Source organism: Notothenia coriiceps, unplaced genomic scaffold (genome assembly GCF_000735185.1).
Source record: "Notothenia coriiceps isolate Sejong01 unplaced genomic scaffold, NC01 NC01_scaffold00008957, whole genome shotgun sequence".
Classification (NCBI taxonomy): domain Eukaryota; kingdom Metazoa; phylum Chordata; class Actinopteri; order Perciformes; family Nototheniidae; genus Notothenia; species Notothenia coriiceps.
In genome coordinates, this window is record NW_011341658.1 from 131,587 (window position 1) to 145,326 (window position 13,740).

General features: G+C 40.7%; 1 protein-coding gene across 1 annotated transcript; it reads left to right on the forward strand.

The window, feature by feature from the left end:
* The first annotated feature begins 3,010 nt into the window (after positions 1–3,010).
* On the forward strand, positions 3,011–8,890 carry LOC104944834 (histone-lysine N-methyltransferase 2D-like). Its single transcript, XM_010770410.1, has 8 exons — positions 3,011–3,142; positions 3,850–4,752; positions 5,430–5,612; positions 5,890–6,000; positions 7,165–7,299; positions 7,422–7,505; positions 8,069–8,117; positions 8,325–8,890. The coding sequence occupies exons 1-8, from the start codon at positions 3,020–3,022 to the stop codon at positions 8,579–8,581; spliced, it is 1,845 nt and encodes a 614-aa protein (XP_010768712.1). The 5' UTR covers positions 3,011–3,019; the 3' UTR covers positions 8,582–8,890.
* Positions 8,891–13,740: the final 4,850 nt, after the last annotated feature.

Below are 13,740 nucleotides of genomic sequence, written 5' to 3' on the forward strand. Positions count from 1 at the left end.
GGACCACGACTAACCCGATTACCAATGTGCTCTGGTTTTGTAGCAATTACTGTAGTATTTCACCGGTTTTTAGACTAGTCGAGTATAAGTCTGTCCAAAAAATATCTTTACCTAGTCTCTGTTGTTTCTCTCTCTTAGAAAAGAGGACTTTGAAAGTAGTCTTACAGAAAGGTGTCTCCCCAGTGTACAACTACATCTTCTCTGTACTTGTTCACCTAAAACGTATGATCCACTGGAAATTGTGAGGCTTATGTATGTAGACGACTGTTTTATCTCTGTCTAAGGACAAACTGATTGGCTAGTCTCGCCTGGTAGACTACCCGAGACTTTTGACTTTGACAACAACACTACAACCACAAAAAACAACAACAAACGTCGTCTAGACTTCGAGATCGACGAGGAGGTCGGGGGGCCGGATACCCTGGGAGGACGACAGCCTCTCCTCCTTCACGCCGCGGAGGGAAGTCGAGGACCATCGAGGAGTCGGAGAGAGCTAGTCCAGCAAAAACCACCGCGCCTCTGACACCTCGACCGCGGTCGAGTTGAGTCCTGAAGTCGAGGCGGTGGACTGTCCTCTCTGCCTCGTTTTCCGCTTTAACCTCTAACTCTCTCCTCTTTTCTTCTCTCTGCCCCTAACTATGTTCTCTCCCTCTTAACTTTTACCTAGTTTACTTTGTCCTTCGTCTCTTTTGTCTTTTTTGGCTTATTAGGTAGTGACAGGGAAAAGAAGGTGAGGACTCAATAATTTTGTCCTATAAAATGTATACAGTTGAAGATAGGTTGTCGATGAGGTTTCTATCGGACGGCCTGGATCCTTACAGGTAAATTCATTGTAAATGAGTTCATAAATTTGAATTTTCCCCGCGATAAGACGAGTTTAGAAGTCCAACTATAAAATATACACACGATGACACTGTAACAGAGTGTACGAAATTACAAGTTTTTCGAGAAATAAGAAAGAGTACGACGTCGTGGAGAAAAGTGGGAGGACAGACTTTGGTCTCGGTCAGACGGGACTAACCAATCGCCGCCGAGACAACCACTAACCAGCCGGCAAATTCCGTGTGATTGTCCTTTCCCTTGGGGGTTTTTCGTATTATCCTGCGGTGAAATTCAAACGGATATAAACTGACACAATAAAAGGATTACATACGCAAGAAATTTATTATAATCACACCGCACCACGTATTACTATACTATAAAATCCAGTAGACATTAAGATTGAAAAGGTGTAGAGACGGTCACACTGTCTTCTGTTGTGAACCAACGGAGACTACTCTTAGAAGTCAATAAAAACTACACAAAAGACACGTCGAGTGGAAGGTAAAGTAGGTCCAAACCTCCATCCGTGGCGACCAAAAACAGTGGTGTCCAATTGCCTCGTCTTTCAGACTGCCCTGACCAATGCCGGACAACTGCTCCGTCCGCTGTCCAGCTCCTCCCCTCCTCCGAGCAACTTGACCTTCTTCTCCTTTACGACACTAGTACAGACTCCAGACAACCACCTCTTTTCAGTTAATTTAGGGGAAAATGTGTTCGAAGAATAAATTTAAAGGGTGGTTCCACAGCATGTTTCATGTTATTGTACTGATAGATCCCAACCTTTATCCCGAAGTGTTGATTAAACTTTAAAAATAGCCTTAGCGTTATATCCCAGCCACGTTACAGGTTAGCGTAATCTCGTGTTGTCCACTTTCCTCTTATACACTTTATTAACCTTACTTCAAACCGACGTCTCTAGCGGTGAGATTTTAGGTGTAGTATAAATAAAACTTGGTAATTAATTAACTTGCTAATGACAAATTTTTTTGTAATGTAGATCGAACTATATGTCATTCTACACACGTTATAAGGATTGGGGCTAACTCGGCAGGTGATTTGAATGACCCCCCACGCCCGTCCTACCGGCACCATCAACATCACGACGACGACGACTGAGTTCCTTAACGGTCGACGTCCTCTCGGTCACGAACGACGACGTCCTAAAAACCACATCTTCTCAGGTCTACCCTACCTCCGAGGAAATAGAGGGGAAGATCCAGGCCCTCCCTACATTGACTACCATGAATTGTGAAAAATTAGATCCTCGCTTTGTGTAATTGCCGTATTGTCTAATGTTTGAACATACGTCGAATATGCAGTTAGCTCAAAAAATGGTAGAAACTTTCTCCTTTGTTTTTCAGATCGAAACCGACCGCAACAGGAAACCAAAGAACACAGGAGACACGCTCGCCAGGTCTCGAACCAAACACTACCTGACTTGTTCCTTCGTCTCTACTACCATGTCACGAATAGCATCCCGACGGCTAATACCGTTTTTAGTATTATAGGCTAATAACCCAGTTATTCACATTAACGCTAATAATTTACACTAATAGGTAACTTAAACTCTTTGTAGTAAATAAACCTCTTAAAAAAAACTTGTCATACAAAAATCTGTCAACTAATGGGGACTTGAAATTCATAGTTAAGTTGACTTTTTGGGGTTTTTTTTTATATAAACTTTTTATGTATATATAACTATGGTTTTTTTAGCAAAATAAAGGCTAAATGCAACAAAAGCATAGCAACGTATCGGGTATGTAGGCATTAGCACTATTTATGCTAATTGACTGTCGGGATCGAATAGCATTTTGAAAATATTTCTGTCGTCATTAGTTGCAGGTCATAAGTGAGATGAACATCGGTTGTTGAGACAAACCAGAATCCGGTGTGTTGCTCATACTCCTAGAGCACCATTGAGTTCTTTGTAACCAAATGTCTCTCAGAGGGGCGTGGGGAGGGGCTCCTTATTTTCATCTAAAGTAACAGACAGAGAATCAGCACTTTGGAAACAGGGCTGAAACAGAGGGGATTATGGGTAATGCTGCAATGATCTGTTTGGTGTTTGGAGCCAAACACTTCAGAGACATGTTGGTATCTGAGACCTATAATATATTGATGAAAAACAGTAAAATCGGGGACCTTTTAAAATATATTGTTGTGCTTTCTACTCTTTCTTTTCCTCTGTATAGCCGATATGCCTCTGCAGCAACTGTCCCTCGGTGGATCCGTCTCCCCCCAAGACGACCCCCTCACGCCCTCTGACCTCTCCTCCATGAGTCCAGATACCGGCTTTAACAGCGACCCCCTGGGGGAAATGGTCTGTATTGTTTTGTTGACATTGACCTTATATTAGATAAGCCCAGAAATGGGGTTAGATGTACCATCTGCCATTCAAGTCTGCCTATTAACGCTCTTCTTTATATCAGATTTTGTATATTGAATAATTGTTATGCTAAAACTGTAAGAAGAAAAAACACTATCTGGTTAAAAAAAAGCATAGTCTATTGTTGTAAATGTACTATGTTAACATCCAAGTGCACTAATGAGTAATGTTCTTACCATATTAGTGTTGTCACTATATATGATAACAACAATGTGAGACACGATTAATTTGAAATTTAAATATCTTTATTTTTTTAAACTATTGTGGTATTTTTTACTTTTTTGTACCACATATATATCGATGACCTATACTGCAAATACTTAGTAATATATACTTTGTATGAAATGTAAACATTACCTGCAAAAGTATTTGAATTTCATTTCTTCTCGCTTTTTATTTTTAAGACTTTTGAGGTTTTCTTGTATGTAGTTTGGTCTATTTTATTTCGTATTTGAATTGTATTTTTCAACTCTTATTTAAATATTTTGAGGAAGAGGCAACAACTACATCTCATTGTGCCGTCCTGTATGATATATATTTACAATGCTAAATCCTTTAATACAATTAATTATGACTAAATGTTTCCTAAAAATAGCACAGTGACTGTACACTTACCCATTTTAATGTTCTCTCGCCTCCAGATGAGCTCACCTCTCAGCCCGGTGAATCTTCAGCCATGTTCAGCTGCTCCTCTGGCTACACACATCAAAGAAGAACCAATGTGTTCCCCTCCAGCTCCCTGTCAGTTCTCTTTAAAGCCGGCCTCTCTGCGGACACATTGCCCGATCACCGCCCCGGCTCCAGCGGTGAATCTGGACAAAGACCGGCTGCTGCACGAGAAGGACCGGCAGATCGAGGGTCTGACGCGGCTGCTGAGGCAGAACCAGCGTCTGGTGGAGCTGCTGAGGCTGCAGCTGGAGCACCGCAGCAGGGAGGGGGCAGAGCCGCTGGTTCTGGTACGAGTTAAACAAGAACCTCCTGATAAACCCAGCGTCCCTCTCTCTTTCCGCCATACACCGTCACCTCTTTCACGTGAGATGGTAACTGTCAAACAGGAGGCCACTGATTCAGAGGAGAGTGAGACAACCACACAATTACCAGAAAGAACTCAGGAGGCGCAAATCAAACCGCAACAGATGAACACTCAGACTAAACAACTTCTGCAGCAAAGCACTCTGCAGCTGGCCCAGCAGCAGGCCGTACAGCAGCTGTTGCTCCAGCAGCAGCGCAACATTCAGAACCAGCAGCAGCTCATCCAGAACCGCAGTCAGACGGCGGAGAACCTGCAGAAAGTTTCTCAGCAGAGGAAGAAGAAATCTCACAAGCAGCAGATCAAACAGCAGCAGCAGCAGCAGCATGTGTTGCAGTCACAACAACAGCAGCAGTCAAAACAACAACAACAACATCAGCAGCAGCAGCAGCAGCTGAAGCAGCAGATTCTGCTGAAGCAGCAGAAGACGTTGCTACAGCAACAGCAGAGCAAACAGCTGCAACAGATCCAGATCCAGACCAAGATCCATGTGAAGCAACGACAGGCAGCTCAGGTCAGGAACGAGCTTTAAAGAGGCCCTATTCTGCTTTTCAGGGGTTTCCCTCTCCTGTAGTGCGTTATATCGGTTTGTGTGCATGTAAATGGTCTGCAAATGCTTAAATTCCACACTTCACACCAGAGGGAATTTCTATGTCCTCTTTATAATGTCATTAACGTTGGTCTGCCTCATTATGCTGATGCTCTCAATGTCATTCTGATCTAGTCAGATTCTAGAAAATATAGAATATATTAAGCGGTTGCCAGAATTACCCCGATGCCCTGAGAAGCAAGGGAGAAAAAATCATTCTAAATTGTAAATATATATATAGCCACATTAACAACATAAAAGGGGAATAGTCCTTATAAAAAAGCAAATTAAGTTAAAGTACTAATACCGCACTGTAAACATAACCCTGACATACAAGTACAATTGCTGTATTGAAATTGGTACTTCAAGTAATACAAGTATAAAAAAGTCCCCTGCGGCTGTTATATACTATTAAAAACATATTATTTTTAATATGAATTAATGTGCTGATTTTTTTCCCTTTTCAATTGAAATGTTCAGTTTGCAAAAATATAGAAAATATTGAATTTCCAGCTGATTTCTGGGCTTGCTCAAATGAATTATGATACAAAAATGTTAACATATCCGGCTTCTTCCTCTAAAGTCTTGTGGGTTTCGTCCAGGTGTCTCAGCAGCCAGGCTCAGCGCCCTCTTTCCCTCTGGATCTCTTCAAGGGCGACTCCACCCCCACTCTGGTCACCGACGGAAACGGCAACCACTTCCTGATTGCACTGACCAATCACATCGCTCAAAGCCAAAGAACTGATGCACCTGAGAGCAAAGCAACCAATCACATCGCACTGCAGGTACCGGACTCCTTTTTGTCAGTACCAGAGATGGCAAAAGTACACACATCCTTTACTCAAGTAGAAGTACAGATACTCGTGTTTAAAAATACTCTGGTAAAAGTAGAAGTACTGACTAAACCTCTTTACTCAAGTAAAAGAAAAGAAGTATGGAATGTACTTAAGTAAAAAGTACCCATAACTAGCAGCTGTTTTAAAGACTTTTTGTTTGCATAGACGTAGTGTATTACAAATATCAAAACTAATATTATTGTGTACATTTTTCGTTTTCCACTAGCGACTACAGTCCACTCCAGCCAAGCTCCCCAGCCACAACGCTGTTCAGCAGACAAACGCTGAAAATCATTGCCAACAGAATGTGGGATTTTTAAAACAGCAAGAGACAAAGGTGAGAATTAAAGTAAAATATGTTTCGTCTGAATTTGTCGCCAGATTCAAAGTAGCCGTTTTCTGTGTGTGTTTTCTGTGTTACGGCACAATCAGCTGTCGTTAATTAAAAGCAGAAAACAGAAACATAAGCTTACCATAGTCCACCAATATCAATATATTTGAAAGGATGGTGTTAATGAAAGTGAACAGAGCAGTCTGTTAGAGCTTCATAAAGAGAGAAACATGAGGCCTGCTCCGCTGAGTCCGATCGATATTAACTGCTGGAGACGGTGAGAGCAGTCTTAGATAAGAGTCTCTGACACTAGCCCGATGCTAATTATTAATGCTCGGCTAATTACTCTAACGTCTTCTTCCCATTACCGTGATGTATGTTGTGAACAGGAGGAACAAAAACTCCACTGCGTCGCGGCTAATTGAGACGTAGAGAATCTGCAGGTGTGCTGGAAAATGTGCAGATTTGGAAAATGCTGTCATCAGCAGTCTTTGCCGACTCCTCTTATCGCACTCTGAGGAGACAGAAATTATAAGTGATTTCAGATGTTACTAAAATAACTAGTTCTGCTGCCTTTGAATTATTTTTCCTTATCGTTAACGGGAAAACATTTTTTAACCCCTTTCCTTCTCTTGCACTGTTTTCTTACTCTCTTCTGTCTTCATTGCCCGTTCAGCAGTCCTTATTGAATCCAAAGTTTCATGCACCTGCAATATCAAAAATGTAATATTAAAAAAAGTATTCCAGTGTTTTCTGAGTATTAGATGGAAAACTAGTACGTTTTTTTAATCACAGCTGACTTATTTCTGCGGTTTGATATGCCTGCACATCGTCCTATATTCAGAGCGTCCATAGCAACGGTCTGCTATGACAAACTGCTGAAATTCCAAATTGACCAATCAGAATGGATTATCCAACCAAACTGTTGAATAATCCTGATTTATTTTTTAACATATCTTATTTTTTTAATATTTTTATCTTATTATCTTTGTTTGAGCTGGTATTTCTGACTGTTATTATGGAATGTTTTGTTGTTGTTGTGCTATTACTGCTCTGAACCTAAACTTCCCTACTGGGATTAATAAAGCTTGTTATGTTTTAATATCGTATTTTATGTTATCTCATCTTCTCTTATTTGACCCTTAACTTTGTTCTGATTTGTATCCACAGAATGGGAGACCTCAGGAGTCTGTAGTCCATCAGCAGGACGTTTCTCAGTGTCTGTCTGCCCCCCCCAGCCTGAAGCCTTTCTTTAAGGACCAGGAGAGTTCTCCTTCAGGGAAATACTCACCTCCTTCTCAAACCGTAAGTCATCTGCAGATGACATGGACAATCTATCAAGATGACTCACAAATGATTTAGTTAATACTTCAGATGCACAGGTAACTAATGTTTCCCTTTTCTCTCTCCCTCCTCCTCTCCTCCAGGAGTTGTGTCCCAGTCTGGATGTCTTGTTCAGTCCTCTGTCTCCAGCTTCAATTTGGACATCTGCCTCATCGCCTGATAACAAAGTATGACATTTTATCATGTACAAAATGTATTAAATCGTCTTAATCCACATTTAACTACAGTTTATAGAAAAGAGAGTTCAACCCAATGCTATTTCTGATCATGATGGTTTGGTGTGAGTTGCCTAGCTGTACATTTCTCGGCCTAAATATAATAAAACCTGTTGGCACTCTGCAGCAATGTGTCTTTCAGGAAATCATGACCCAATTACTCAAGATATTCCACAGCGCTTTCAGTTTAATGTAAGAACTATTTTACCATCTACCGAACCCCACCCACCATCGTATCCCTGCACAGAAAGAAACGTTTCCTACTCCTGGACCAAATTAGTGCGGGATGTGATATGTCTTTGCATCGTCCTCGCCTTAGCTGTAATGTTAGCTATTTAAGAGAGAAGCATATAGATTAAAAAACTGCACTACAGGAAGAGGACATGTTTTTTCACTGTGTTGTTTTTCACTGTATCTTTCCTCATTTAACAACAAGTGCTTGTGGCATCTTGTTATGAGCAATGTTACATTTAAACACAGTTGTAACGAGATGTTTCTTCTGTGTGTGTCCTCAGGATACGGAGCCTGAAGAGGATTTTATTGACATCATTTTGCAGACAGGAGGTAAGCTGCAGCAACAGTGTTTGATTACTTTAAATGAGTGTTTTTAAATGCCATTTTGTAACTTCTTAATGTCTTTGAATTGCCTTGTGTTGAAAGGTGCTATATAAATACACTTGCCTTGCTGTATAATATAACGTGTTTATTTAATCAGCAGTTTAATGTGATTACATCGGGATTGACGCCCATATCTGTGTGTTTTCCCTTCAGAAATGTCGACCACCTACAAACCAGCACCAGACTTTTCTCCCCACCATGTAATCTCTCCTCAACCTCCCTCCCCCCTCCACCTGCTGCTCTCCCCCCCGCCCCACCCAGCTGTGACACCTCGCAGTCTGAGCTCCAGGCCTTTGACGACACCACAGAAGACAAACAACACCTCGGTAGCGCTGGGAATGGCCGCCTGGAGGACTTCCTGGAAAGCACCACTGGGAAGCCTCTCCTGGGGGGGGAGCCTGGGGGTCTGATGACTCTGATCGATGACCTCCACAGTCACATGCTGTGCACCCCCAGCATCTTGGACCGCCCCCTGTCTCCCCTGGATACCTTCGACATGGCAGCGGAGGGGGAGTCGGGGCTGGACTGCATGGATTGGTTGGACCTTACCATGGGAAGAGAGAGGGAGGAGGAGACCCCCACTCTGGCCCCTCTTGGCCCACAGACACCACCAAGTGTCTTTTGCGCCGACTTCCTAGACACCTATGACCTAATTTAGTCACTTGTTAGCAAACTGCTGTTTTAAAGGTCACCTATTATGCAAAATCCACTTGTTCATGTCTCTTCTACATCAACATGTGTCCCCTCTGTGGAAAGAGACTCTGAAAGTTTCAGGAAAAAAGATTCTCTCTCTTTTTGTCCTGATCATTTATATAAAAAACCTGTCTGAAAACGAGCTGATCAGATATTTGGCCAATTTATGAATGTCATACGATGTTTTGGCTTGTGTAAACCATTAGCCAATCAGCACAAGGTAACCCCCCCCCAATCTCCCTCTAGAGCACCATTGTGTTCTTTGTAACCAAATCTCTCTCAGAGGGGCGTGGGGAGGGGCTCCTTATTTTCATCTAAAGTAACAGACAAAGAATCAGCACTTTGGAAACAGGGCTGAAACAGAGGGGATTATGGGTAATGCTGCAATGATCTGTTTGGTGTTTGGAGCCAAACACTTCAGAGACATGTTCTGTATATATCTGAGACCTATAATATATTGATGAAAAACAGTATGATAGGGGACCTTTAATGACACATAGAAGCTTCAGTGGGGTATCTACTGACCTATTATAGGTCATAGAACAAACTGTGAAAATCTTGTGAGCTGAGACCTCTTTTCCGGCATCAACCAAACACATTTTCAAAAACCCATTGACTCTTAAGAATAGGGAACCATGCTAACTTGTCTCCGGGTTTTAGGACTCATTCCTGCACCACTTTATGGCCTATAGCAAAACGATATGCACACTCACTTACTGTACAGTGCCACACATGCATACAAAAGTATGTCATTGATTGCTGAGGCTTCAGTATCTGATCACAGAGCTCTCGATCTATCCTCTCACGTACTGGTGTATTGAACTTCCAAGCGCTTTGACCCTTTATTTATTTTATTCACACACGGATGTATTGACTTTATTCGGCAGGTCCTATCTGTTCTTGCTGCTTTAGCAACAGTTTTATCAACACATTTCGGACCCGATAAATGATGAGAAAAATGTAACCATGTTGCTTCAACTTAAATTCATCTTTTCTCGGCACCAGTGAAGGAGTGTATCGGTTTATTGGACCTTTGTCTAATAAGAACTGCAAATCCGTAGTTGCCTGTAAAGATAATCAATGGTTGACCACTACAGCGGATCTATACCCAAAGTTAAGTTGAAGGACACCTTTTCTTTCCAGCAACAAAATAGTTTATGGGGATGGAGGAGAGATTTTTGCAGCCAAACGATATGACCATGACTTTGAAAAGACGTTGTGGTTTGATATACATTTTCAACGGTATTATAGATAATAATTTCTTCTGGGTGCACGCCTGTAGGTAATGTGTGAGTGTATGAAAGCACAGGTTTCTTTGGACACTTGCCTTAAAATCTGCCATTTTGTATTTTGACTCCCTTTCTGTTTGCACTTAAATTCATGAGTACACACATAATATAAAAAGAAAAGGTCAACTCCTGCACCTTTAGATTATGGAAGTTTGTTATAATTTAGATGTTGCTGTTAAAGAGGTCCTATTGTGTTTCCCTTTCCTTTAGTGTGTTATAGGTGTTTGTGCTTGTTAATGGTCTGCAAAGGCTAAAATCCCAAAGTTCCCTCCAGAGGGATATTCTGTCTCACACAAAAGAGGTGCTGCAGCACAGGCAGTAAAATAAAGAGCTTTTTGAGTATTAAAGCATGGAGACATGTCACAGTAGAGACACAAAATACAAATATGAACCTGAGAATGAGCATTATTGGGCCGCTTTAATGCTGATATTTGGCTATCCTGTACTGCATCAGTACTTTTGATAATGGGGATGTATTTATATCCTTTCAGTTTTTAAAACTGACTTAATGTATTATAAGATGCATTTATTTGTATAGTGGCTGTTTTTTCTGACAAAATGGCTGTTTGCCAAAACCTCTCTTGAGACTGCAAACGCATTGTCACGTCTTAGGAATTTGCATATTTTAAAGTGTTATGCATTTGTCACCACAGACAAACTAAATCATACTTTCTGACTCTTGTTTTAGAGATGCGTGAATCTATCATATAAGCAGCTAGATTTAGCTGCTTATATGATAGATTCACACATTTTGAAATATTAAACAACATACCCATATGAACATTAATATTTTATTTCTGTTGAAATTATCCCCTCTGGTCATTCTGGCGATCAAGAGATCCCTAATGCCAGACATCGGCTAAATACTTCAAACTCATTTATTTTGTAATAGTTGTTGATTTTTTAAGGACGTTAAGTGCTCCATCAAAGTCACTTTCCTGCTGTATTAACCTTGTAAGTGTTGAACCTCCACATGTCAATGATTGTGAAAGCATTGGGATAATGTTTTCTGTAGTTTTGTGCAAATGGCTTACGCTTCTGTGTAGGGAAATTGTGTTTTTTTCTAAAATTGAAAGGAAATTGTTATATTATTAAAGTCTGGTTTGGTGAATTCAGATTTTTTTTTTTTATTAGATAAACATTTTTGGTACAACTCAACATGTGGTAAACGTTCATACAACTAACCCGTTTCATTATGTTAAGGCTTAAAGCCACACATTATCAGAGGCATGGCTGCTTTGATTGACAGGTGAGCTGTAGCAGAGCCAAACAAATTGCAACCTTCTGCCCTGCTAGGTCCTGTTAATCCACTTCCTCTAACATGCATAGCCTGTCATGAGCCAGACGTGTAAGATTAGGGTTACACAAAGGTCCACACACACAAAATGTATTAACACACACACACATGCAACCCTAAATCCAACACTTTAATGTTGGACTCAGCTTACAAGAAGTTTTGCCGCTGGACATGTAAAAGTAATTCTGCAGATGCTTTGATGCATCTCAGCACAGCAATGGGGGGTATGCTGTGATGCGGTAGTTGCAAACACACACACACACACACACACACACACACACACACACACACACACACACACACACACACACACACACACACACACACAGAGTAACAAATGCATGCACAAACTCAAAGAAAGTAAACAAGGATTAATACTTAAACACAGGAGTGCACAAATACATACATGTATAAACCCACCTAGAGGGGAGAAGCGGTTACATGGTGAGGATGGGGCACAGGTTTAACAAATATTACTTAAAGGGGACCTATCATGTAAAATGCACTTTTTGATGTCTTTTATACATAAATGTGTCCCCGGTGTGTCGGGGAACTCACGCAGCGTCGGAAAATAAAACCCTTTAAAAATAAAGGGTTTTATTTTCCGACGCTGCGTGAGTTCCCCGACACACCGGGGACACATTTATGTATAAAAGACATCAAAAAGTGCATTTTACATGATAGGTCCNCTCGGAGCTGGTTTCTCCAGAAACAAAAAAGCAAAGCAAATTGAATTAATAGAAATGTAAAATGGAAACAGTAGAATATTTCAATTATAAATAAAATCTGATAACTGGTCTCTGGTTTCAGACAGAGGGTGAAAAGAGGTGCTGCAGCACAGGCAGTATGAGAAAAATAAAGAGCTTTTTGAACATTAAAGCATGGAGACATGTCACAGTAGAGGCACAAAATACAAATGTGAAACCTGAAAATGTGCCTGATAGTCACCCTTTAAAAGTGCAGGAGTGAAGTATAGAGGAATATTTCAAACGTGCAGAAAATGTGAGAATCTACCGCCAACCAGACTGTGAAGCTAAACCAGATCACTGAACAATGAGTATAATCTCCTGCCTTCAGTATTTAAAGTAATCCAGTTTTTATGCATTTCGAGGTTGTTGCCACATGGTGCAGATCAAGAGCAGGATGTTCAATCATGTAAAAGGTTCAGTGTGTCATAAAGTAGATCTGTAATCAGCTTATGACTGAAGGGAATCCATTGTGCATGTTCTGGACTAGGATCCGGTTTTGATGTCGTTGTAAAAAAAAATCCCTTCTAAGTTTTTTGTGAGTAGACAGTGGCTCCATCAGCTCATTTTTACCCTTGATCTCCACAAAGTTGTTATCCCTAAAATACTGTAAAACCACTGGATACAAATAATACCAAAGAGTATAAAGCTGGTATTATTCTATTGCTTCTTATTTTCAATAAATCCCATGAACAGAGACCCAAATGTTAGTGTGTCTCTCAATACTGTCTGACTTATGGCTCTTATCTACAAGCACATTAATTCCTACTGAAGAAGTAAATGATGTGGTCATTGTAGTTTTTTGTAATGCATTATATAGGGCTATCTTCAGCTGTGTATGAATCCACCTTTGCTCTCTGGAAAGTAATGTTGGGACAAAGTATACAACCCAGATTACTGAGGCTGAATTTAAACTGATTTCTAGCAAATGGTTTATTTTCACCAATGACAAGCTCTTTTTTTGTGTTTTGACCTGCAAGAAGTTTACGTCTCCAAGGACTAGGACAGGTAGATGCCTAGGACGGTGTGTGTCATCACCATAGTTCATCACCCATGATTAGGAAGTTCATTAGTTTTGCAGATATTTGTTCATAAGCCAAAGCATTTCAGAAGGAAAACGTTTGATATGATGACGGTGCTAGATAAAAAGTCAGAGGATTGCCATTGAAGGGCCCTATCCTGCTAATTCTCAGGTTCATATTTGTATGTTGTGCCTTCACTGTGACATGTCAAAAATAAAGTCAACCTGATAATAAATAAGTGTGTGGGAGAGAATTTCCCTCTGGAGAACACATTGGCATTTTAGGACCATTTAAATCCACAAAAATCTATATAACATATTACATGGAAGGTAAAACCCCAAAAAGCCTCGGAGGGCCTCTTTAAACCTGTCTGTCAAATGATATCTGTACCAAAATGCACTGCTCTCAATCCAATCATTTATAAAAACATTTCAGTGGGCTGATCAACACTACCTATCGACCATAGAGCCACACAGCTAACTTGGCTAACATTAGCATCAACACTGTTTTCTTATCCAGGTG

Excerpts from the sequence above, each read along its gene's own strand:
- LOC104944834 (XM_010770410.1), top strand. The coding sequence starts at position 3,020 with ATGCCTCTGCAGCAACTGTCCCTCGGTGGATCCGTCTCCCCCCAAGAC. Across the intron at positions 4,753-5,429 it reads AGCAACGACAGGCAGCTCAG|GTGTCTCAGCAGCCAGGCTC; the intron begins GTCAGGAACGAG and ends GGTTTCGTCCAG. Across the intron at positions 7,300-7,421 it reads ACTCACCTCCTTCTCAAACC|GAGTTGTGTCCCAGTCTGGA; the intron begins GTAAGTCATCTG and ends CCTCTCCTCCAG.